General features: G+C 41.7%; 1 protein-coding gene across 1 annotated transcript; it reads right to left on the bottom strand.

Annotated features, from left to right (window-relative positions):
* Positions 1 to 1,108: 1,108 nt before the first annotated feature.
* On the bottom strand, positions 1,109 to 23,559 carry LOC109913937 (glutaryl-CoA dehydrogenase, mitochondrial). The gene is made up of 11 exons (XM_048617963.1): positions 23,222 to 23,559; positions 17,562 to 17,600; positions 17,136 to 17,279; positions 15,419 to 15,481; positions 15,033 to 15,203; positions 14,798 to 14,927; positions 10,582 to 10,798; positions 8,574 to 8,677; positions 6,615 to 6,740; positions 6,330 to 6,490; positions 1,109 to 4,014 (listed from the first exon to the last, which is right to left on the bottom strand). Exons 1-11 carry the CDS (start codon positions 23,319 to 23,321, stop codon positions 3,941 to 3,943), a joined length of 1,329 nt encoding a protein of 442 aa, XP_048473920.1. The 5' UTR covers positions 23,322 to 23,559; the 3' UTR covers positions 1,109 to 3,940.
* Between the last annotated feature and the right edge of the window lie 425 nt (positions 23,560 to 23,984).

Below are 23,984 nucleotides of genomic sequence, written 5' to 3'. Positions count from 1 at the left end.
AGTCAAAATTTCCTCATTAGTTACAGCATTCAGTCTCTGTTTCAAATAGAAAGAGAAGACTGGATCCGTTCACTGGATTTTCGAAGAATGAAGGGGAAAGATATCTCAGAAACCTATAAAACTCTGACCAGACTAAAGAGGATAAACATAGGATATTACCATTGACTGGACAGTCCTGAACCGGGGGTCACGGCCTAAAGATATGGGGTGGGTCATTTAGAACGGAGGAGGAGGAGAAATTGTCTGTACTCTAGAGTGGAATTCTCTGCCACAGAAAGCAGTTGAAGCCAAAACATTAGATGTTTTCAAGGAGTTAGATATAGTTCTTAGGCTAAAGGCATCAAAAGGTAGGGACAAAACCAGGAGCAAAGTAGGATGATCAGCCACAAATATATTGAATGGCAGAGCAGACTTGAAGGGCCAAATGGCCTACTCCTGTTCCTATTTTCTATATTACTTCATGAGTTGTAAAACACTTTGGGATGTCCTAAAGCCAAGGAACACCAGTGCTACGTTTTTTAAAAAAAAACAAGCGTATGAAGACATTTGAGTCATGAGTGATTTGCTTCCTATCTTCTATAATCAGAATTTTGATATTATTATTCCTAGAGACAAGTTCATCACTAAACAAATAATCCCAGTACAAATTAACCTAACCAATTTAGCAAATACAAAACAAATCTACAAGCACATGAGTAATCCAAGGAGCTTGTGGGTGTATGTTACTGAAATCATACACTGAAAATAACAAGGCTGCAAATGACCTTATCAGATAAATGACCATCCTCTTTATGAGGTGCATGCTTTTATTGCTGGTAAATATTTTCCCTTTTCTCCCCCTGCAAAATAGTCAGATTTGTTATTTAAATCAGAAGCTTCATCACTGTGGGTCTTTCAGTGAACAAAGTGATCGTGTTTTTTATTGGTTTTACAAAATAGAATGATAAAAGAGGCCGTTGCAGTTCAGGTTTTTCTCACATCAGACAGAATCGGAGTGAAAACTGTGCCGTTACGCTAAACTGGTGCCTGTGAGTTGTGGAGAACTTACTGCATGCCCAGTACATTTGTCTCTAAGGGGGGAAAAGCATCACACACTCAGACCGAGATGTACTGGCTAAAACAAATCCATTTATTTGCAGTAGCAGTGAGATACAAGGCGATAGTGTGTAGTATTTAGAAAATAAACACAATTAACCTGCAGTGATTAGAATATCTTCCTTCACATACTGCTTAATATTCAGCAGGACGTTTGAATAGTGGTCTTTTGTGGCACTGTACAGTGTCCATGTTGTTGTAGATGGGAGGCTGATCTTCATGGAGTTCACACATCAGCAGTCAGAATCAGAAAAGAATCTCCAGGTTTGTACTCTTGGGACCTTTCACTCACTCATCCTCCCATTCCCCTGACCAATAGGAACAGCACCATCCCTAGCCACATGTCCGCGTGAATGTCCGATCTCTGCTGCTTATTCACGGGCAAGATACCCAACTTCAAATTACACCCATTGCTTGTGAACTCAAGGAAAAGTACTGAAGTTGGTTATTTTAGGAGCAAAAATGACTGGGACATTAGGGATGAAAGAATTATGTTCGAGTCCTAACAACAAAGTGAACACAACCATGTCTACAAAGAGAACCATGACTTTTCACTTCTGCAGATCTCACAAATTAAGAATTGGAGCGGGGAGAAACAAAAAAAAACTGAACTCCAATTGAAGTAACCCAGGTCTCAGCAGTAGACAATGGCTTATTGAATACATTCTGAACTGTTCATGCATTACAAGGTTTACAGAAGGGACATTTGCTTTAGAAACACCTGCAAACTGCATATTTATTAGGTTCTTATTTTACTGCTTATAAACGTAACACTAACTTTACAAGCATTTTTTTTGAAGTGCCAACATTGACAAGTTCTCAAAAGGAGATGGTGATACAGCACCATTTACCATTCGCATGTCATACATGTGGGGTAAGGCTGAACATCAACACAGTCAACTTTCGTTCTTAGCGGGAGATGGGATAGGAATTGCCAAAAAGGAGAAGCATCTCAGTTCCATAAAAAGGAACCAAAAAAAAACCTTCGAGCTTCTATACACCTGAGAATTTCAGGTTTCCACCGTATCTGGCAGTTGAATGTAGAGGAAACTTTGCACAAGTTGGTCAGAGTGTCACACTGAGAAGGGATTATTTGGTTTTGTACACTGATCTCAAAGTGTCAATCCTCAAAAAGGTACAGATCTTGTCAGCTAGCAATAATTCAGGCAGTCTTTTTTGGAAAAAAAAGTGTTTCACATGTCAGAAAAATACTTTCCTTCCTTTTGATCAACCAAGAGACTGCCACAACCCAAAACACATTATGTTTGAGAGTCTCCAAGGGAAGCCACTGAAATCCTCACAGTTCCTGCTTGAAATGTGTTCTGCAAGAGTGAGAGAGACAGTAGAGACACACTCCACTCAAAGCCACAGAGTTAAGATTCAAATAACTCTCCGGAGGCTCTGTGGAATTTAACCAATTCAACCCAACGTTAGAGAACTTCTAGTCACATACCTACTCTTGTATTTTGAGCCAGTCTAGTTCAAAATACCTGTCTTTGAGCCCTGAAGACCAGACTATATCTTTTATAGGAAGTGCTCCTAATTTATAGGAGAGAATTTTGTAATTTTTAAACTGGGTTTCACAATTTTTGGGTTTGTGATTTTCTTTCTTCCCCACACACTCCAAGACCATTAGCGATGAATAAGATGATGGACTCCATATACAAGGAATAGTAACTAATGGCAATCTAGGTTCATTAGATGGGGACAAAATGCAGAGGGAAAGGGTGGGAGTCCTTGTCTTCCCAATTCTACTTGGAAAGTAACATCATTACAAATAATAAAAGCATTAAAAAAAACTTACCCTGTCATCTTATAAATATGTGCATTGTTAGAGGGCGTTAGGCCAGGGTAAGCAGCAAATTGTCAACATAATTTAAAGTGTGTGGTTGAGGGCATACTGTTCATGTAGCTGTTTTTTAAAAAAAAATCCAAGGCACAGATGAATGAATTAATGTTTCAGCGCTTGTGTAACGTAGTGTTAATCCTTTCTCAGATCACTCAAATTCAGATAGAGGCATTGGATTTTCTGCACAAGTGAACTTAAAACATGTGAATGGTTTCAATAAAGAGGTCTAACTCCATACTGAAGTAAAGAATAAGACAAAAAGAAAAAAACCTTTTAAAAAACTCCAATAGAAAATATAAGATTCATTGAAGATTGTCCATTTACATTTTTTTTTCAGGCAACCCTAAAGTGCTGAATTATCAATTCGAAAGCAGAACTAAAGAACAAAATTGTTTCAAATTATATCCTCTCTTGCTCCAAGTGCTTAAAGTTAAATGGGGAGGATATAAAGTTATAGGGAGAGAATGGGTAGTGAAATTAGTTATGAATTGCTGTAGCAAAGAACAAATACAAACTATGAACTTAATAGTTACCTTTTGAATGTTATTCCTTGATCCCAAATCCTCATATTTGTGCTCCCGTTAGATTTTACAAAATACATTTTTTAAAAATGTAAACTAATTGGGAAAAGAACTGGGGAAATCAGAGGTTATTTTTCTTCTTCAATGTTATGATCTGGAATGCACTCAATGGTGGTGAAAACAAAATCCGTAATAATGTCCAAAAGGTACTTGGACAACACTCAAAAGGGAGAAAATTAGAGTTTTGGGGAAAGAGCACAGTGCAGGATTAATCAAATAGCTCTATCGAAAATCAGGCAGCCAAATGTTTACCTTCTGTGGTAGGATTCTACAATTAGGATAAGAAGGATTTTTGAAAGCTGAGCTACCTCTGTACTTGAAGAGGCCAAGTTATTCAAAACAGCAGACATACCATGGGCTGATGTAGAATTTGGTTGAAAACAGAGTAACCGAAATCATGTAGCCAAATAACAGACTATTTCTGTACGGTGAAAGATTGCAGACCTGTGATGGCTTTGCCAAGGATTAGGGCATGGATATCGTGAGTACCTGAGGGAAAAAATAATAAAGCAGCAAATATTAGGCTTAATGAAAGTGCAGACCTATCAGAAATATTCACAACCACTCCCTGCCTTTATTATAAAGATATTGTCCTCAATGACCATTGAACTTACCATCAGCAGGCATATTAAATCAGAGTCTGCTGGAGTGAGCAGTGCTAGAGAGTTCACAGAAGTAAGTGGATGTGTGACACATGTGGCCAGTAATGTGTATAACATTACCCTGGGGCACCACTCCCATACAAACTTCACTGATCATAATTTTTTTCACCATTCACAGTCACTAATTCCAAAATTACTTCTATTGTGGTTGTTAAGGGAGTCTTGGTAATGTCATAGACAGAACAAAGCCACAAAATTAATCCCTATCGTCGGCGATCCGAAGTAAAGGCAAGAGCGCCGTTTCCCCAACTTTACAGAAATGGCTACAGTGCAGACAAAACCTCATTCACTGTAAAATACTCCGGGATTTCCGGTGGTCATGAAAGGCTTGTCCGTTTCTTTTTCACTTTTTTTAGGAGCTTCTTTTCTGGTAGAAGGGCCCAAGAGGAATAAGACAGCCCAGAATCAGGAAATGGTGAATCCAGAACTATTAGCTTCAATGGAGAAAGTAGGAGATGCAGGTTCAAGTATAAATTTAGAAGTGTTAATAAAGAGTTGCCCTTTACAGAAACATTTCTAAATGGATTGAGTGGCTGAATGGCTTTCTTCCTTTGTAATGCTCATATGACATCAGGAAGTCTTAAACCATTATGGTGAATATAGGAGCTGAGTGAGGCTGTGGAGCTGCACAGCAATTTGCTATTAGAAACAAAAACATGACAAATATCTGTAACACGACACACACGGCATGCAGTCACATGTGCATCTGCAGACTTATAGCATCAGATACATGAAAGGCATTCCATACAGACAACATGACCGAGGTCACCAGCACAAATTCACCCTGTGTCCAGACAGCACCACAAGATATCCACTTATTAAGGGCAAAAATGGAGTTGAAAAGTGTTGGTGTCTGATCCAGATATTGTAAGTTCTGACAACATTGTAGTCCATCATTTCTGTGAGCCTGTATGCTACACTGCATTGGATCATTTACTAAATTGAGCTCATTGTGCTAGAAAATTCACCCACTTAGCAAGGCTAAATGGATAGATCTGTCTCAAGATTGCTCAGGCCCATGCACTGCAATGAGGCAGGAACAGAATAAAAACTCTTGTGCTACAGAAGGGAATCTTCATTTTCCTCTTTCTTGAGACCTCAAAGAAAAGCCAAGTTGGCTGAGTAGGGACAAAAGAAATAATTCTACTCCAGTTCAACCAAGGTATTTAACAGTGAATAGATTAAGAATTATTGTTGCCACTCAGTGTTAAATTTTCACTACCCTTGGTGATTTTCTATTGACAATTATAGCACATGCACAAATTCCTCAAGATGTCACAGCATGCCAAGTCAAGTATTTCATGAGGAGAGCAGCACTGTGCCTGAAAGCTCCAGCAAACTGGGTGGGAACAGCATAGAAAGAGGTAAGAGGAGAAGGCTATTCAGCCCCTTGAGCCTGTTCCACTGTTCATGTCATATCTTGCCCAGTGTCCCAACTCCATTTACCCTACGTTGGTCCTGTAACTCTTAATTAACTAAAACATTTATTGATCATAGTTTTGACATTTTCTGATGACTTCAAGCATCACAGCATTTTGGGCAGAGCTTTTCATTACCCTTTTCCTGAGAAACGTCCCCCCCCGAATGGTCTAATTTTTTTTTTTTTTTAAAAAAAGCTAGACCCCTTTGTTTGCAAATGCTGCAAACTCTGTTAATTGAGTGTGAATATGTGCAGGCCCCAATTGTGATTAACAGGACCTGACACTAAGCAGAAAAAGACTAGGGAGCATAGATTAAAAATCTTAGAAGTTCTTGTGGCATTATAGTATTGTCCTTACCTCCGGGCCAAAAGGTTGGGTTCAAGTCTTATCTGGCCCAGAGGTGTGCTACATGATCTCCAAACAGGTTGATTAAAAAGAATTACTTTCTACTTGGGAGAGACCAGTCTAACAAAAAGGGAAAAATGGCCAGCACTTAAGCTGCATGATATATTGTGAACGAGGCGATATGGAAGACAGGAGGACTCTCCTACTTCTCTTTGCCAGATATTTCCAAATTAATATCAGTTTCCCGCCAAAGGAATCAGTTTCTTTTGGTCCAAACCCACCAAATCCTTTCACCATCTGAACCAAAAGAGGTGGTGGGGGAGAAAACTTGGTAAGTTCCCCAAAAGGACTTTGTCTGGATCATAAGATTCTTTACCTTCGTAAGTGTTTACAGATTCCAGATTCATGACATGGCGAATGACATGGTATTCATCACAAATCCCATTTCCACCCAGTATGTCACGTGCTTGCCTGGCAATATCCAGAGCTTTCCCGCAGGAATTTCGCTTCAACATGGAGATCATTTCAGGAGCAGCCCTACAATGAAGATACACATTTAAAATGAAAGAATGAATAAACATCACCTCCAACATCTTGGCGGATTAGATTCTGCTCTTGGTTAACTCAGTTACAGAGTTAGGGAGTTGTAATTAATACGCACTTGTCTTCCTCCTTTAATCGACCCAGTTGGATGCAGGCATGAAGACCCAGTGTGATCTCTGTCAACATGTCTGCCATTTTCTTCTGGATGAGTTGGTTTCTAGCGATGGGAACCCCAAATTGAATCCTGCAACAAGATTGGAGGTCAAAGTTTGGTGAAGATAGAGAATAACCGAAGAGGGAAATCCTCCACAGCTTCCTGTTCTCTTGAATGGTGAAGAGAAGAGAAGAGAGAATAATCTACTCTGGGCAGATTAATCATATTTTCTCCCACTCAAGAGGTTTATTTTCCCAATTACTTTCTAGGTTCAAAACATTTCTACTTTCCTGTTAATCTCTGGAATTCTTGCATCAATTGAGATTTAGGAATGTATTCCACAGGATTGGTCAACTTTGGCTTTGCACCCACTTTCTTTGGACCTGGGTAGATGTGGTGTTTCCCAAACAGGATGAGTGAAATGCTCTTTATTAAGCAGAAGCCCTCGCTGCAGACCTGACCAAAGTAAAACACACATCCAGGTAAGGAGGTAGGGAGATGGCACAGTTGCTGTTCCCTGGCAAGGTGGCTGTATGATATGCAATGTCTGCAAGGACAGGCAGAGGTCTCCAAGAACAAGGAATATCAACTCATTGTACAGCGTGGCGACTGGAAAGTTAAACAGTTAATTTAAGAAAGTATTCCAGGCTCCATCTGTGGCTAATTATACAGCGTAATCTTGGCACAACCACGGAAGTAGACACCAGACAGATGAGTGCCTGCCTTTGGTTTTACTTTTTTTAAAAAAAAAAGGCAAATAGGCGAGTCATTTAGACTAGGAAAAGTCCAAGCTGATCTGTGCAGTTAGGCAATTCTAGACCAGGTAGTTTTTTTAAAAAAAAATGTATTATTCATTCATGGGATGTGGGTGTCATTAGACCTTATTGCCCTGGGAAAGGTGGTGGTGAGCTGCATCTTTGAACTGCAGCAGTCCTTTGGGTGTAGGGACACCCACGGTGCTGTTAGGGAGCTCCCAGGTTTTTGATCCAGTGACAGTGAAGGAACGATCGATATAATTCCAAGTCAGTGTAGTGAGTGGCTTGGAGGAGAACTTGCAGGTGGTTTCTGCTGTCTTTGTCCTTCCTGGTGGTAGAGGTCAGGGGTTACAGGGCCCAGAATGCCTTTAGGAGAAAATTGGCATTCCCAGTCACTACTGCGCTATTGATACTGGTTTAGGGCAGAACTGGAAATAAGCAGTGATGGCTACTGGGACCAGCCCATTCCATCAAGGCTCACGTATAATTGCCATTTGGTTAATGATGCCTGTGGAAACTAATGCATTTGGGGAGAAGCCAAATCAAAGGTTTGTCCTGCTATCAATGGATATTAATAGAGGGTTTGATTTATAAGGAGAGGCTGGGACTTCTTTCACTGGAGCATAGGAGGTTGAGGGGTGACCTTATAGAGGTTTATAAAATCATGAGGGGTATAGATAAGGTGAATAGCAGGTGTCTTTTCCCAGTGGGGGATGGATTTCAAGACTAGAGGAACGTATTTTTAGGGTGAGAGGAGAAAGATTTTAAAAAGACATCAGGGGCTTTTTTTGTTTTTTAAAAAACACAGTGGTTTGTGTGTGGCATGAACTTCCAGAGGAAGTGGTGAATGCAGGTACAGTTACAACACTTAAAAGACATTTAGAGAAGTACAATAAGCAATGTTTGGTGGGATATGGGCCAAGTGCAGGCAGGTGGGACTAGTTTAGTTTGGGATTATGGTCTGTATGGAATGGTTGGACCAAAGGGTCTGTTTCTTTGCCATATGACTGTCAGACTCTGGGCATAGCCACCCCTGAACAAACTTCTCGGAGCTTCCCCCAGTGACCTCTCCCTAAGCATCTGCACCAAATGGGTGGTGCAATTTAATAAAACCCACTTTAAAGCAAGCTACTGCAACCTTTTGTAGTCATCACATTCCTGTCATTACCTGTCCAATGCATACTGCCTGGCTGTTTCCAAACAAAACTCTGCAGCTCCCAGGGCTCCCCAAGCAATTCCATACCGAGCATTGTTCAAACACCCAAAAGGACCCTGGGTTAGCAGAAAGAGCAAAAGATTATGCATCTACAAATCACGTTTGACAATCACACCATATCTTGGGATATGCAACAAAAATGGAGTACGCAACATTTGGAAATTTTAGTGATTTAATACAGGGAGAACTTACATGACCCATAACTCACGTCCCTATTCTGAGATGATGTTCTAGATATTTACCTACACTTGAAAAGATAAAAAGAATGTGCTTTCCTGTAAAGCCTTGCACAATCTCAGGAAATCCCAGAGCTTCAGAGCAAAGGACCTTTTGAAGCATGGTCACTGATAAGATATAAATTGCCCGTGCATTTCCTAATCATGGCAATTTGATCATCAACCATTTTATTTTGGTGGCAAATAAGGGTAAATATTGGTCAGGACACGGGTGGAAAATTCCCTGTATTTTTTTGAAATTGCACTATGTATTTATTTTTAACATCCTTTTTGTGGGAGCATACAAGGACCTGGGATTACTCAAAAGGATGCACCTCCAGTGAGATCCTGGAAGGCTTGTTGATGTTGGACTTGAATTTGTTCCCATTTCAGAGCCCATAGTTACGAGCAAAAACCCACTTGTTTCGTTTCCTACGTGTCTACAGGGACTTTTGCTGTTAGGTTTTGAGAGACTGGCACCATACTCATCATATTAGCAACAGTGGCATTTTCTGACTGACTAATGCCAATGTCCAGACTTTAGATCCCATGAGGGATTCCCATTTGAATTGGGTCCATTTTAGCAAAAACAAAAATTTGACTTTTAATGGGTCAGAGACGCAACAATGGCAGCTTTCAAGAAAGTGGTTAGGTCTTAGCTGTATGGGAACTATGCAGGTAATTGAAGCTCTTTACAATATTGGCTGATTATGACACAATGTACCGCTAATGACCTTTTACTGTTTTGCTAATTCTGAGAGGAATAAAACCTTTTTTTAAAAATAAACAGAAATCAGGAGCAGAAATAGGCCATTCAGTCCTTTAAATCTGCACCACCATTTAATGAGATCATGGCTGATCAGCAGACTCAGTATCCTGCATTTTCCCCTCATACCCTTTGATCCCTTTAACCCTAAGAACCACATCTAACTCCTTCCTGAAAATATTCAGTGTTTTGGCCACAGCCACTTTTTGTGGAAGAGAATTTCACAGGCTTCACCTCCAGGTGAAGACATTTCTCCTCGCCTCTGTCCGAAACGGCCTAGCCCACGTCCTTAGACTGTGAAAAGTCTGCTGAAAACCTGCTCTGCCAAGGACCATAAGAAACTACAGAAGGTGGTGTGCACAGCCCAGACCATCACAGAAGCCAACCTTCCATCCATGGACTCCATTTACACTTCATTGCTGCAGAAAGGCTGCCAACATCAAAAACCCTTCCCACCCCAGAAAACACTCTCTTCCAACCTCTTCTGTCAGGCAGAAGATACAGAAGGTTGAACATACATACAACAGGTTCAAGAACAGTTTCTTCCCTGCTGTTATCAGACTGGTGAACGGAAATCTCTAATTTCAATTCCAATGTTGACCTTGCTTTTGTGCACCTCCTGTGCAGCCGTAACCTTGCATGCCTCGCTCTGTCTAAACATCCTATGATCTGTATGTCCTTGTTTGCTATGATCTGCCTGTACTGGTTGCAAAACAAAGCTTTTCCCTGTACTTAGGTACATGTGACTACAATAAATCAAATCAAATCAGGATGCTGAGTACATGAATATGCCCAGTTTTAAGAGGAAACAGCAGAAGAACATATACCAGCATCATTTGATCACGCCCCTCTCTCTCAAGCCACTTTTTGCTCCATCCCACCAATTCTTTGTAAAGTCTACTAGAAGTTTATGCAGGTACAGGACCCAGTTTTTGTTTTTTCTTAAAAAGAGATGGCTGTGCCAATGGTACGAACTTACCGAGAGGCCCACTGCACCAGGCAGCAGATTTTCCGCTGGCACCTCCACATCCTCCATCAGAATCATCCCAGTCAAAGACGCTCGCAGTGAGAACTTCCCTTCAATCTTTGGTGTTGTCAAGCCCCTCATCCCCTTCTCAAGAATAAATCCTCGCACCTTCCCATCATCACACTTGGCCCAGACCACACAGATATCAGCCATTGGCGAGTTAGTAATCCTAGTTGGGAAACCAGATTCACATTATTCAAACAGATGGAATTCATACAGCAATATTTCAAGATGAGATCTCTCTGCCTCTCCCTCAAATGCCTCAGAGGGCAAATTAGTCACATGTCACAATTCTGAGGCTTCAATTGCCAGTCAATGCCACTACTATCTCAGCCAGGGCAGACTTTAGAGCTATAATTTGCCTCAGTGATCAAGAGCAAGGCGCAGTGTCAGAAAAGCCTACATTTCTGGTCCCTAATCATTGGTGTTGCTGGGTATGAATGTCTTAATGGCTTAGACTCTCAATGAGCAATACATTGAGAAGTTTCACTTGTATAGTGTCTGTCACCACTTTGGGACATCCCAAAGCACTTACTTTTCAACTAAGTACTTGTCAACTGTAGGAACAATCACAATCACAACATAGGAAATGCTACAGTCAACTTGAACTCAGCAAGCTATCGTCAACAACAATGTAATAAAACGACCAGGTAATTGGTATTTTAAGTGATGTTGGTTGAGGACAAGTATTGGCCAGGAGAATTCACGTGCTGTTTCCAAAACAGTGCTGTGGAATCTTCATTGATGAGCCAAGAAGGCAGATGATGGCTTTGGGGAGGTGATGAGCTAGTGGTATTATCACTGGACTGTTAATCCTGAGACCCAGGTAATGTTGTGGGGAAAACAACAAATGCTGTAACTCACAGCGGGTCAGACAGCACCCATGGAGAAAGAACAAGCTAATGTTGCGAGTCTTGATGACTCTTCATCAGACCTGGGTTTGAATCCCACCATGGGAGATGGTGGAATTTGAATTCAGTAAAAATATAGAATTGGCTGATGTCAATTGTCAGGAAAAACCCATCTGGTTCACTAATGCCCTTTAGGGAAGGAAACTCCCATCCTTACCTGGTCTGGCCTACATGTGACTCCAGACCTACTGCAATGTGGTTGATTCTTAACTACAATTATGGATTGGCATTAAATAGTAGCCTAGTCAGTGCCGCCCACATCCTGTGAATGATTGAAAGAATAAATTTTTTTTAAAAAATCATCAATTAAGGTTCATTTGGAAGAGTGGCACCTCTGACTGCACTGCACTCCCTCAATACTGCACAGAACATATCAATCAACAAACTGAGCCATTGACAGAGGTAGTGACCAAGAAAGCAACAGCCATCCCCAAATTACAAGTGATCTCATGCCTCCCAGAGCTTCCAATTTGGTAAAAAAAAAATCTTAAATTAAAATAAATACCACAAATACTGGAAATCATTTTTAAAAATTGCTAGGAAACGCAAATCTGGTGGCATCTGTGGAGAGAGAAACAGATTCAACTGAGTGAAATAGGAACTTTTCAGATCAAAAAAAAAAATCCTAGTCCACTCAAAATGCGAACTCTGTTCCTCTGTCCACAGAGGCTGCCAGACCTGCTGAGTATTCCCAACATTTTTTAAAAGACTTGAAACGAAAGGAGGATTACACTGTTTGCCAGATCAGTTATACACTGCTTCCACGTTACCAATTTTCAGTAGAATTTTGCAAGGCTAAACATGGGCAGACAGGAATATAGAACAACCATAATTAAAGACAGTTCCTTTTTTCCCTTTCCTAACCGATTTTAAAAGTGCCACCATCCAGTATCGGCCCCAAGTGATCATGAACTTTGGGAAAACTGAAACTGTGACTTGCTGTGATCAAAAGAATCTCAGCCACTTCATAGTGTGTCATCACCTAACATTGAGGTCACCTTGTGGTTCAGGAGGTCATATACCCCATCTCTGAGCCACAAACTCCAGGTTCAAGTCTCTCTCCAGGACTTTAAAATCATTAAGCACGCAAACAGACTTCAGTTCAACCAGTCCATACCGACCATAATCCCAAACTAAACTAGTCCCAGCTGCCTGCTCCTGGCCCATATCCCTCCAAACCTTTCCTATTCATGTACTTATCCAAAAGTCTTTTAAATGTTGTAATTGTACCCACATCTACCACTTCCTCAAAGTTCATTCCACATTAAAACACCCTCTGTGTAAAAAAATCTTAAGTCTTTCTTAAATCTCTCTCCTCTCACCTTAAAAATGTGCCCGTTAATCTTGAAATCCCCCATCCTAGGGAAAAGACACCATTAACTCTATCTACGTTCCTTGACTTTATGAACCTCTCAACCCCCTACACTTCAGTGAAAAAAAGTCCCAGCCTAACTCAAACCTTCAATACCTGGCAATATCCTGGTAAATCTCTTCTGAACCCTCTCCAGCTTAATATCCTTCCTATAACTGGGCAATCAGAACTGGACACAGTGTTCCAGAAGAGGCCTCACCACTGTCCTGTACAGCCTCAATATGACTTTCCAACTCCTATACTCAAAAGAGAATCATGAGGGGTATGGATGGGGTAAATAGACAGGGGCTTTTCCCTGAGGTGGGTGGGTGGAAGTCCTGAACTAGACGGCATAGGTTTAAGGTGAGAGGGGAAAGATTTAAAAAGGGACCCAAGGAGCAATGTTTTCACGCAGAGGGTGGTGCATGTATGGAACGAGCTGCCAGAGGAATTGGTGGAGGCTGGTATAATTAAAACATTTAAAAGCTGTCTGGATGGGTATATGAATAGGAAGGATTTAGAGGGATGTGGTCAGCATAGACAAGTTGGACTGAAGGGTCTGCTTCCGTGCTGTACAGCTCTATGACTGAGCAATGAAGGCAAATGTGCCAAACGCCTTTTCAACCACCTGTCTATAATGGTGGTCATGGAAGGAGGGTTCACCCTGCAGTTCAAATACATTGCTAAATCAGCCTACTAAATCCTTGTGACACTGCCCCAACGTGTGCGTGCTGCAGACAGTTTCTACTGGAGTTTAGTTACCTTTCCATTTTCTAACAAAGCCAACACCCAAGGCCAGATAAACGCAATGTTAAAGCCTGGGATTTAGCAGATGTTTGTGAATAACAAAGGATGGGTCAGAACGCAAAGGAAACCTATTGCTCCTGTAACCCATAGTATAGAAGAAAATACACCGATTTCATCACATGCAGAGAAAGGATTTGATCTACAAGAGCACACTGGATCACGTACGCTACAGTACAGGAGCAGATCACAATTGAAATGTATCTACTAACTTGGTCTTTCAAAATTACAAGTTTGAGCTTTGGTCAAATTGGTTTCAGCATCTACTGTTCCATTTAGGCTGAAGGATAAAGTTAAAATTGGCCTGACTGGATCTATTACACAATAAGAGTTTAAACTTTATCCGATCCAATGCATGACAGAATCATGCAGCACAGGTGAAGGCTATTCAGTCCACTGTGCCTATGTTAGCTCTTTCGTAGATCTTCTCAAATAATCCCATTCCCCTGAAATTCCTTTTCTATTTCAAGTATTTGTACAATTCCCTTCAGAAAGTTATTCCTGAATTTGCTCCCAATTCTCCCTTGGGCACAAGACAGCTTGGTGCCACCTCTGCCATTTTTGCCAGTTATGTCTGTGTTACCAACCCTCCCTGACTGACCCCCATCTATTCTGTCGACCACCTTCACGTTTTGAAGACCTGTCAAAATTTCATCTCTGCTTTCTCTGCTCCAGTGAGAGCAAACAGAGAGTCGCTCCATTCTGTCTGTTGACCTGCAATCCCTGGTCCTCTTCTAATCGGTCAATCTCTTTTCTCCCTCTCCAAGGCCTGGCCATCCTTGCTCAAGTATGGCATTTAGAATTGAATGGAGTAGTGCACTTGGGGCCTAAGCAGTCTTAAAAGTTTACTATAACATACTGGCTGAATAGTTACACTAAGGATTGGGGATCGGCTAGCTCAGTCGGCTGGACAACTGGAATGAAATGCACCAGTGACTGACTGAGGTTACCATTGAAAGTCCTGTTGTGTCAACCTTGCCCGAGATATAGTGACCCTCAGGTCAAACTCACCACCCATCATTTCTCTCTCTAATGAGACAGCAGCCCTATAGTCCTCTGCGACGATGGTGACTTTACCTAAGTGTCTCCCTTGTGCACGTACCAGGTCTTTGATCCATTTAGTGTGTAAGTGTCACTGCTTTTGTTGTATCTCGCCTTGGTCTCCATGCTTGAAGGGTCACTTCCATGGTTTGGCTCTGTTAGACCGAAGCAGCCCAACAATTCTCCTTTGGCTGCAAGAATACAAGGGGTGGGGGAAACGCAAGACAGCTCTTCAATCATCTTGCAGCAAGTTACAGCAAAGCTACTGAACAGAGGAGACAGACTTGGTCACACACCTAGTTTCGGGAGGTATTTTAGCTTCTGTGCTTCTGTGCCATAGGCTGCGATTGGATGCATTACCAGCGAGGACTGGACACTCATTACTGACCGATAGCTGCTATCCACCCGCTCCACTTCCCGTGCAATCAGTCCATAGGATACGTATGAGGTACCAGCACACCCATAACCTGGAAACATAGAATCTCCAATATTATTTAGAATCGCCAATATTATTTTTTATTATTATTATTATTATTATTATTATTATTATTATTATTAATCTTTTACTGAAGGATCTAAAATCCTAGCAGGTCAAACTGCTTTCAAATAAACAAAGAAATAAACAGCTCTATAATCTTTACAATGATTTAAACTACATTTTCAGAACTGAAGGATCCGTTACCTTTAATGGTCGATCCCAATACGCCCAGCTCTCCCATTTCCGATAGGATTTCACGATGAAACACTGGATAGAATGAAAGAACGGTGTCAAAACTAGATCAGAAGACAAGACAATCTCATTTGGATACAAGCTAAAATACAACACGAGACTAACGACAAAGTATCTTTCATCCGATAGCCTGGTGCTCAACCTAAATGAGCAAGGACATTACCTGATTCAATCCGAGTCTGTGCTGAGTTGGCTGATTTCAGTGGGTCTTACAATTAGCCTCAGCTTCCTTAACATGGGCTTCAGTAATTGAAAGGGAATTGTCCCACCTTTCAAAAATTCCAAGCCCAGAAATTTCAAACAGCAAGTCAGAATGAGGTTGTTGGCTTGCTCACTGAGCTGGTTGGTTATCGTACGATAACCAGAAAGCTCAGCAAGCAAGCCAACAACCTCATCCACAACTCAAGCTACAAATCTTCACAGCAAGTCAGAGTATTAAATATCCCGTCCAGTTAAATTCCCTTCACCCAGCACCTCTTGTGCTTGCTGGATTGGGAATCAAAGTTTTGGCTTTGCAGTTTCTACCTTCGCATCTAAATCCAGTAATGGTCTCACGACTCCATCTCTGCAACCTCCCTACAAACACAGAGTCTGAGTTCCTCCAAATTCTGTGCCATGCACCCCCAATTTACTGTGCTCCACCAACAGAGGCCATCGCTTCATCTGCCTGAACTGGGCCCTATGCGCTGGAATTCCCTCAAATATCATCTCTCCATCTCATCCTTCTGAAAACAAACCTCTAATTTGGGCAATAGCATTGGTATCTTCTTCTTTAAGCAATTTTTGTCTGATTAAGTTCCTGCAGAAAGCTTTGGTTATGATTTACTTCAGTAAAAAGAAAGCATTGTTTAAAGTGCAAATAGTGAATTGTACAACGTTGGTCTCATGTCACAGTGTGTATCATCCCTGTATGAATCAGAAGCTGAGAGCTTGAGTCCCACTCCAGGGCTTGTTAGCTAAGGAAGGTACAGTCATACGCTGCCAAACAGGTTGAGTACCAATCCATAATTCCTTCCAACATATGTCATCAGCAGGCAGTAAGAGCGGAAGACAGTCCTGGTCAGTCATGAGGTGGAAGGAAATTGGAACGTCTACCATCACAATCCATAACTCCAGGCTAAAACATGCACCACATGATTCCTCAGACTCCTTGCTGGGAGATATTTACTCAGTTGGACAGATTGGTGCCAACAGCATAGGGTTCAATCACTGGTCTGGCTAAGGTGGATTTGGTACCTGCCTTCAAGGCCAAAACTCTAAGTGTTTTCAAGAAGGAGATAGCTATACTTCTTAGGGCTAAAGGGACCAAACAGTATGGGGGGGGGGGGGGGGGGGGGTGGTTGGAGAAAGCAGGAACAGCCTACCAAGTTAGAAGATCAGCCACAATCATGTTGAATGGTGGAGCAGGCTCAAAGGGCCAATTGGCCTACTCCTGCTCCTATTGTCTTTATGAACGTGCCTTCCTGTGCCTGTGGTGAAGGTTATGGGTTGGACTGGTCTTCGAGCAGAGAAGAATGATAGAACTGAGCTGCTGAGGATCTGGGAGTGGGATTGTTAAACTTCAAGCTTCTACAACTGGAACAGACGAGAGGGAATGCTTTGGGGGCCCATGACACCAAAGTAAGAATTGAGTTCAAATAAATCCGTGCCCTCAGGTTAAGCTCCACACCTTCATTTCGGTTTGCCAGAAGAATCCTTGGCATCAGCTTTGATTGGCAATACTGACGGAAAGTGTCTCGAATGAGAATTTCTTCCTCAGTCAGCTGACTTTCCAGATTCAGAGGATCACGCCAGTCAAACTGGATCTTAGGCACTGAAAAAAAAAAGACAATTTTATAAAAAAGAAATGCCCGAACAAACCTTGTGTCTGGGATTGACATTAACACAGGGATTAGTTACTCATCCGAATGCTATTTTTACAACCCTGGTTAACTTTATCATCGGTGTTTTCTCAGTTGTCCTTAACCCATTAAGCTACTGCTCAAAGAGTTAATTGGGAGCACACACCACTCCTGTGAATAGAATGCAGAAAAAATATTAAAATGTAAAGTGCACAAAGGAACATCAGTGCAATGAAATGCAAATCTCAACTTACATTTGGCAATTTTCTGCTCTTCCAGCTTTTCATCTTTCTCTGCAAAGTGGGAGAAAACGGTAATTTCAGTCACAAGTTCTGAACAGTTGTGGGTTCCTGTACCGGTACGAGTTCTTAACCTTTGTACCAGCTATATAATTGACAAAGCTTCCTGGTAAAAATAAACTCCATGTTTAAGCAATGGAGGTATAAACGAAGGGCGATCTATACCCTGTATCCTTTGACTCCCTTTGGGAAGTTAAACATTTTGCAGAACGTACCCAGAGATTAAATGTGGCAGTATGCCAGAAATGGCATTTATTTGTTCATTGGGTGTGGGCATCAGCGGCTCGGCCAACATTTATTACCTCTCCCTAACTCCCTTCTAGAAGGTGTTGGTGGGCTGCCTTCTTGAACCACTGGGTGTAGATGGACACAGTGCTCTCAGGGAGGGAATTTCAGAATTTTCACCGACTAAAATCTGAGAATCCAGAAGAATCTAATTGCAGGTACTCATGCCATTTCCACGTATGGAAAATCCCAATCTGTTCCCTCAGCTAAATACAATTTCAGGTGTAATCTCACTCATTGTATCTTTCAGTATTAAGGAAGCCAATGAGAAAAGGTCCATCAACTTTGCGACAAAGAAATCATGCTCAGTTTATATTGATTGGGTCTCCCCCAATATAGTTACTGGATAAAACAGAACTGAATCTTATAAGGAAGAAAAAACTTCAAATCCTCCTGCTGTTGAAACCATCAGGCAAAAAAGTCAAAAGATATTGCAATCTTTTCCTGAGTAGTTACAGTTCACAACTGACAATTCCACAGACCTCAGTACCAGAAGTACAATGTGCTTCTTGTTACGTGACTACAGCTTAAATTGCGGTTTACACTGTCAATGGTTGCAGCTTTTGAGAGGCAGAGTACTTAGTGCAGTTTTAAAGACCAAAAGATGAATCTCAAAATCAGAACAGAACCAGCCTCAACATCTAATATTCAAAACCAAATATCCTTAATATGTCCAATGGAGTTTGTAAAATCCTGTGGACACAGGAAACCACCAAGTACATTTCTCATGGAAAATTTGGGAAGGGGAGAGTGAAAGTGAATAAAATTGAATTTTGTGAGCATCTCATGAATTGGACTCTCTTTGATCTGACAATTAGAGTCATTGGGTCTGGCTGGAAGTAAAGACTTGAATTAATAATGCAGTATAGGTAACCTGATCCCCATATCATTCAGAGACATGAAGAACAGTTTACGAGATTTCAAAAGAGTTATCAAATCTGATGAATGCAGCAAACTTCTATGGCTCTGGGGGTTTACTGGTGATGGCACTGAGTGAATAAGCAATATCCAAATCAAATATGATTGTAAAGATCACAAATAGATCACACATAGTAAAGATCACCTCTCATATTACAGTTGATCTTTCTCTGCACCTTCTCTACAACTGTAACACTATATTCTGCATTCTGTTTTATTACCCTGATGTACTTTTATAAGTTACGAGTTGCCTGGATAGCATGCAAAACAATACTTTTTCACTACATCTCGGTACATGGGACAATAATACATCAATTGGTAGGTGTATAAAATTATGAGGGCCATAGATAGGGTAAAAAGTTTCTGCCTGTCCACCTTACGATGGAGGGATCAATGAACAGAGGGCATAGATTTAAGGTAAGGGACAGGAAGAAACAGTTTTTCACCCAAAGGGTGGTGGAAATCTTGAACTCACTGCCTGTCAGGGTAGTTGAGGCAGAAACCCTCATAACATTGAAGAAGCATTTAGATGTGTTTTCGTGATGCCAATTCTATGGACCAAACACTGAAAAATGTGAATAGAATAGGTGGTCGCTTTTGACCAGTGTGGACATGATGGGCCGAAGGGCTTTTTTCTGTGCTGTTGAGCTATTCCTGTCAAGGTGGTGGAACTGTCAAATCTCCATGCCCTATGAGTACAAATCTACAGGCCAAAGTAAGTTTCAATAAACATTTTAAACAGTTGGATTACTCATTCACAAAATGGAATTTACTGTAAACTGACCAGGTGACTGAACAGCAAGAAAAAGTCAAAATAGAATTGGTGATTTTTTTTTGTTGTATCACTTCCATTTCAGGAAATGATACTGCAGTATCCCTGCACAGAGTCACTTTTAACTGGCTGATTTACACACATTGTCTATTTAATTGGCACTTAGAACAGTCTGAGAATTAGAAATTCTTCCTTACCGGTAAAACTGGCTGGTGCTCATAGATTAGATATTGGCCTTTCATCGTTGGCCTGGATTCAAACCCAAACAAGATCACTGGAATAGAAGTCTTTTTGATCTGTTAGCCCCATGCAAAATAAGTCTGGGCAACCTTAATCTAATAATGGCACAAAATTGGCTAAGTCAAAGTGGCCACGACACAGGCTAATGTGAAATTTAGAAAAATATCACTGTTGTAGAACAAGAGTGTTACAGTGCAGGGATAACTAACTCAGTCCATCATATTTGTGCTTGTATCTGTTTTCACGTGAACCACCTAATCTAATCACGTTTGCTCAAAAAAAAGCTGCATATTCTCCTGTTACTAACTACTTAATGTCCTTGGAACAGCATGTGGAATGCTGTTTCAATAACGATTTGTGGCTGCAAATTCCTCATTTTAACCACTTTGAAGAAACTGTTTTCAACTTCCTCTTTCCTAATTTCCTTTCTTCCTATTACTTGCTTTCACTGTTAGGTGAGACAACAATTTCTTTTCAATTACAGAGTCATAAGACAACAAGATGCAAGACCAGAAGTAGGCCATTCTGCCCATCTAGTCTGCTATGCCATTCAATCAAAGTAGCCCTTCAATAGACTTAGTCACAGAGATGTACAGCATGGAAACAGACCCTTTGGTCCAACTCGTCCATGCTGACCAGATATCCGAAATTAATCTAGTCCCATTTACCAGCATGTGGCCCATATCCCTCGGACCCTTTCCTATTCATATACCTATCCAGATGCCTTTTAATTGTACCAGCCTCCACCACTTCCTCTGGCAGCTCATTCCATACACACACCATCCTCTGCAAGAAAAAGTTGCCCCTTAGGTCCCTTTCAAATCTTTCCCCTCTCACCTTAAACCTCTGCCCTCTCATTATGGACTCCCCTACCCTGGGGAAAAGGCCTTGCCCATTCACCCTCTCCATGACCCTCATGATTTTATCAATTTCTAAAGGTCACCCCTCAGCTTCTGACATTCCAGGGAAAATAGGCTGGGACTATTCAGCTTCTCCCTAGAGCTCAAACCCTCCAACCCCGGCAACATCCTTGTAAATCTTGCCTCAACCCTTTCTAGTTTAACGACATCTTTAAACTTGAAGACCTCTATCAGGTTACTTTGTTAGTTTTGAATTTTCATTAAATATTTTTTAAAAAGTCCTAACATCTGAAGGGTCACTGGACTCAATGTCAACTTTGTGTTCTCACCGCTGTTGAGTTTTGCCAACAATTTTAGTTTCTTTGCCTAACTTCTTACCTCAGGTCCTTCGCCTCTGATCACATCTGAGATAATCTACATAGTAGTTCTTGTTTTTATGTCAACAACAATAGGGTTTCCAAAATTGTCCTCAGGTGGCAGACCCTGCTACCGGTTCCATGTGACCGCTTTCTTTTAGTTTGTGCTCCATCACACGACACAAAAGATTCGGATTCATTTTTTAAAACTTGATTCATCAACTTAGAATCATCGAATCCTATCCATACTGTGTGGAACCAAGCCACTCAGTCCATCAAATCCACACAGACCCTTCAAAGAGCATCCCACCCAGAACCACCACCCCCCCTACCCTATCCCTGTAATCCTGCATTTCCCATGGCTAACCCACCTAGCCAGCATATGCCTGGACACTATAGGTTATTTAGCACAACCAATCCACCTAACCTGCATATCTTTGGACTGTGGGAGGAAACCCACACAGACACGGGGAGAATGTGCAAACTCCACACAAATAGTTGCCCAAGGGTGGAATTGAACCTGGGTCACTGGCGCTGTGAGGTAACAGTGCTAACCACTGAGCCACCCCTAGTGCACATTTAGTAAGACACAACAGAAAGAGGGCTTGACAGGATTGTAGCTAAGATACTGATTCCTCTCTGGAGAGTCCAGAACAAGGGGACTTAGTCTCAGGAAAAAGGGATCCACCATTTACGACGAAGTTAAGAATTTTCTTCAGAAGTAAAAGCTTTGAAATTCTCTACCCAGATCTCAGTTGTTAAGTTCAGGATTGGGACTGTTACATTTTTGGACTTAAAAGGAATGAAGAGATCAGATGGAAATCTGGCACTGAGGACAACAATCAGCCATAATCTTATTGACTGGCAGAGGAAACTCAAGGGTCTCGTGCATGTTGAAAAGCTGCGATAAAGTATTTTTTTTTAAGCAATACACACATTTACAATTTTAAAAGGTATATTTCTTGTTTCTGAATTCCAAATTAAGTGACTTGACGTTGTCACCGCAATGGAGGTTTCTTCTTGTCAGAGAAAACAGAATGCGGGGGCACAGTTTATAAAAAAGCGCTCTCCCATTTAAAGGCAGAGATGGAGATAATTTTATTTCTCTCTCAGAGGATGGAGAGTATGGGAATCTCTTCCCCAGAGTGGTGGAGGTGGGGGCCATTGAATATTTTCAAAGGCAGCCAAGACCAGAAGGACACTTGGGCTCCTACAGTCTCAAGCTAAACATCATGGAGTTATCATTGCAGGGATGGAGGACATTTGTCCTGTCGAAGTGTTTTCAGTAGCCTGGCTACTTTGCCATTTAAAAGCAACCCTCGATTGAAAAGAACATCTACAGTCTGATTTTAAATCAGTGCAGATGGATGGCTCTCACTCCCTCATTTTTTTTTTAAACTTTTACCTAAAGATACAAAAGAGGGATTGAAGGTTTGAACAAGTAAGAACAGAAATACCAGCCCCCCCTCTTCTCTTCCAACACCTCTTCTCGAAATGTGCATGACTTTGAATGGTGCAAATAAAAACTGAAAGAGCTGCGGATGCTGTAAATCAGGGACAAAAACAAAGTTGCTGGAAAAGCTCAGCAGGTCTGGCAGCATCTGCGAAGGAGGAAACAGAGTTAACGTTTCGGGTCCGGTGACTCTTCCTCAGAACTTGAATGGTGCAACATCTGAGAGTTTTATTTAATCTTGGCGTCACTGGCAAGGTAAATCTTTGTTACTGACTGGCTTGCTCGGCCATTTCGGAAGGCAGTTAGGAGTCAACCACATTAGCTCTGGGTATGCAGTCACTCAGACTAAACTGAGCAAGGATGGCAGATTTAAGTGAATGAGGGTTTTTTTTTAAAATGACAGTCCATTGTCACCTTTAGCTTTTAAATTCCAGTTACTATATAAAAGTTAAATGCCATCAGCTTTTTTCTTTGGGGGGGGGGGGGAAGGGGGACGTGTATTGAGCCCGGGCCTCTGGATTCCTAGAGTCATGACGAACGCCACCAACCCTCAACGATATGGATATTTAAACAGAGAAATATGATCCCACGGTCGTCGAGGTCTTAGTACCTTCCACCGTCCCCAACCACAAAGTTACACGACAATGTCTAAGAATAACCGACCTCACCTCTTTAGCGAGGCAGCACGAGCACTATATATAGGTAAAGGGTGATAGTAAAGGCCCGACTACCTTTGAAGGCTTTCGCCGTCCCCTGTGTCCTCAAGATGCTGACGGTGGCCGTGCGCCTGGCGGTTCTCAAGAAGCTCCGAGCTGCTTGCCTCAGGGCCATACTCAGCGCTGTCGTCCAGACTATTCCCCACCCTATAGCACCTCTACAGGCTACAGCCCCCTGAGAAATTACTGGGGGGGAAAAACACAGTTGTAAAGAGTATACTTTTTAAAACCGTGACCAGAATCACCTGGAAATTGTGTAACAATCTGAAACTGACAGAAAACTCGCTACACCGCGCTCCACCAGCGCGGACGTCACAATAGGTTGACAGGCAACCCCTGTAACCAATCGCTGTGCGAATGTTCCAAACAGCTGCCTGACAGAAAGGAGGACGAGCTCAGGCTGAGGGTCTGATAGGGTCAGATACAAAGGCGTGAGATCAATCCCCAGAAATTATTTGCTTGCTGATTGGGAAGTGGGTAACGTGTTAGGAGTTTTCCTTTTCGTTTACGACACGGCAGCCGGTCTTCGAAAGGTGACATGTTTGTCTCTGACGTGGTTCTGCTGTTTGAAAGTCCCAAGGTTCCTCGCAGGGAGGCGGATTATCAAACAAAATTTGACACCAAGCCACGAGACAGAAATTGCTGGAGAAATTCGTCAGGTCCCGCAGCATCTCTGAAAAACGGTCTCACTGAACTCGAAATGTTAACTCTGTTTTCTCGCTTCACAGATGCTGCTAGACCTGCCGAGTTTCGCCAACAACTTCTATTCCTGTGTGTT

The sequence above is a fragment of the Rhincodon typus genome, chromosome 38, assembly GCF_021869965.1.
Source record: "Rhincodon typus isolate 14 chromosome 38, sRhiTyp1.1, whole genome shotgun sequence".
In the NCBI taxonomy this organism is placed as follows: domain Eukaryota; kingdom Metazoa; phylum Chordata; class Chondrichthyes; order Orectolobiformes; family Rhincodontidae; genus Rhincodon; species Rhincodon typus.
The sequence above is the reverse complement of the archived record's forward strand: the minus strand, read 5'-3'. Positions and strand labels throughout refer to the sequence as shown.

Bases quoted from the DNA above. Each gene is read 5' to 3' on its own strand.
- LOC109913937 (XM_048617963.1), bottom strand. From the start codon at position 23,321: ATGGCCCTGAGGCAAGCAGCTCGGAGCTTCTTGAGAACCGCCAGGCGC. The intron at 17,601-23,221 runs GTAGTCGGGCCT...CCCACTTTGCAG, and splicing joins GACGGCGAAAGCCTTCAAAG to AGAAAGATGAAAAGCTGGAA. The intron at 10,799-14,797 runs GTACGTGCACAA...TTTCCCAACTAG, and splicing joins CTAAATGGATCAAAGACCTG to GATTACTAACTCGCCAATGG.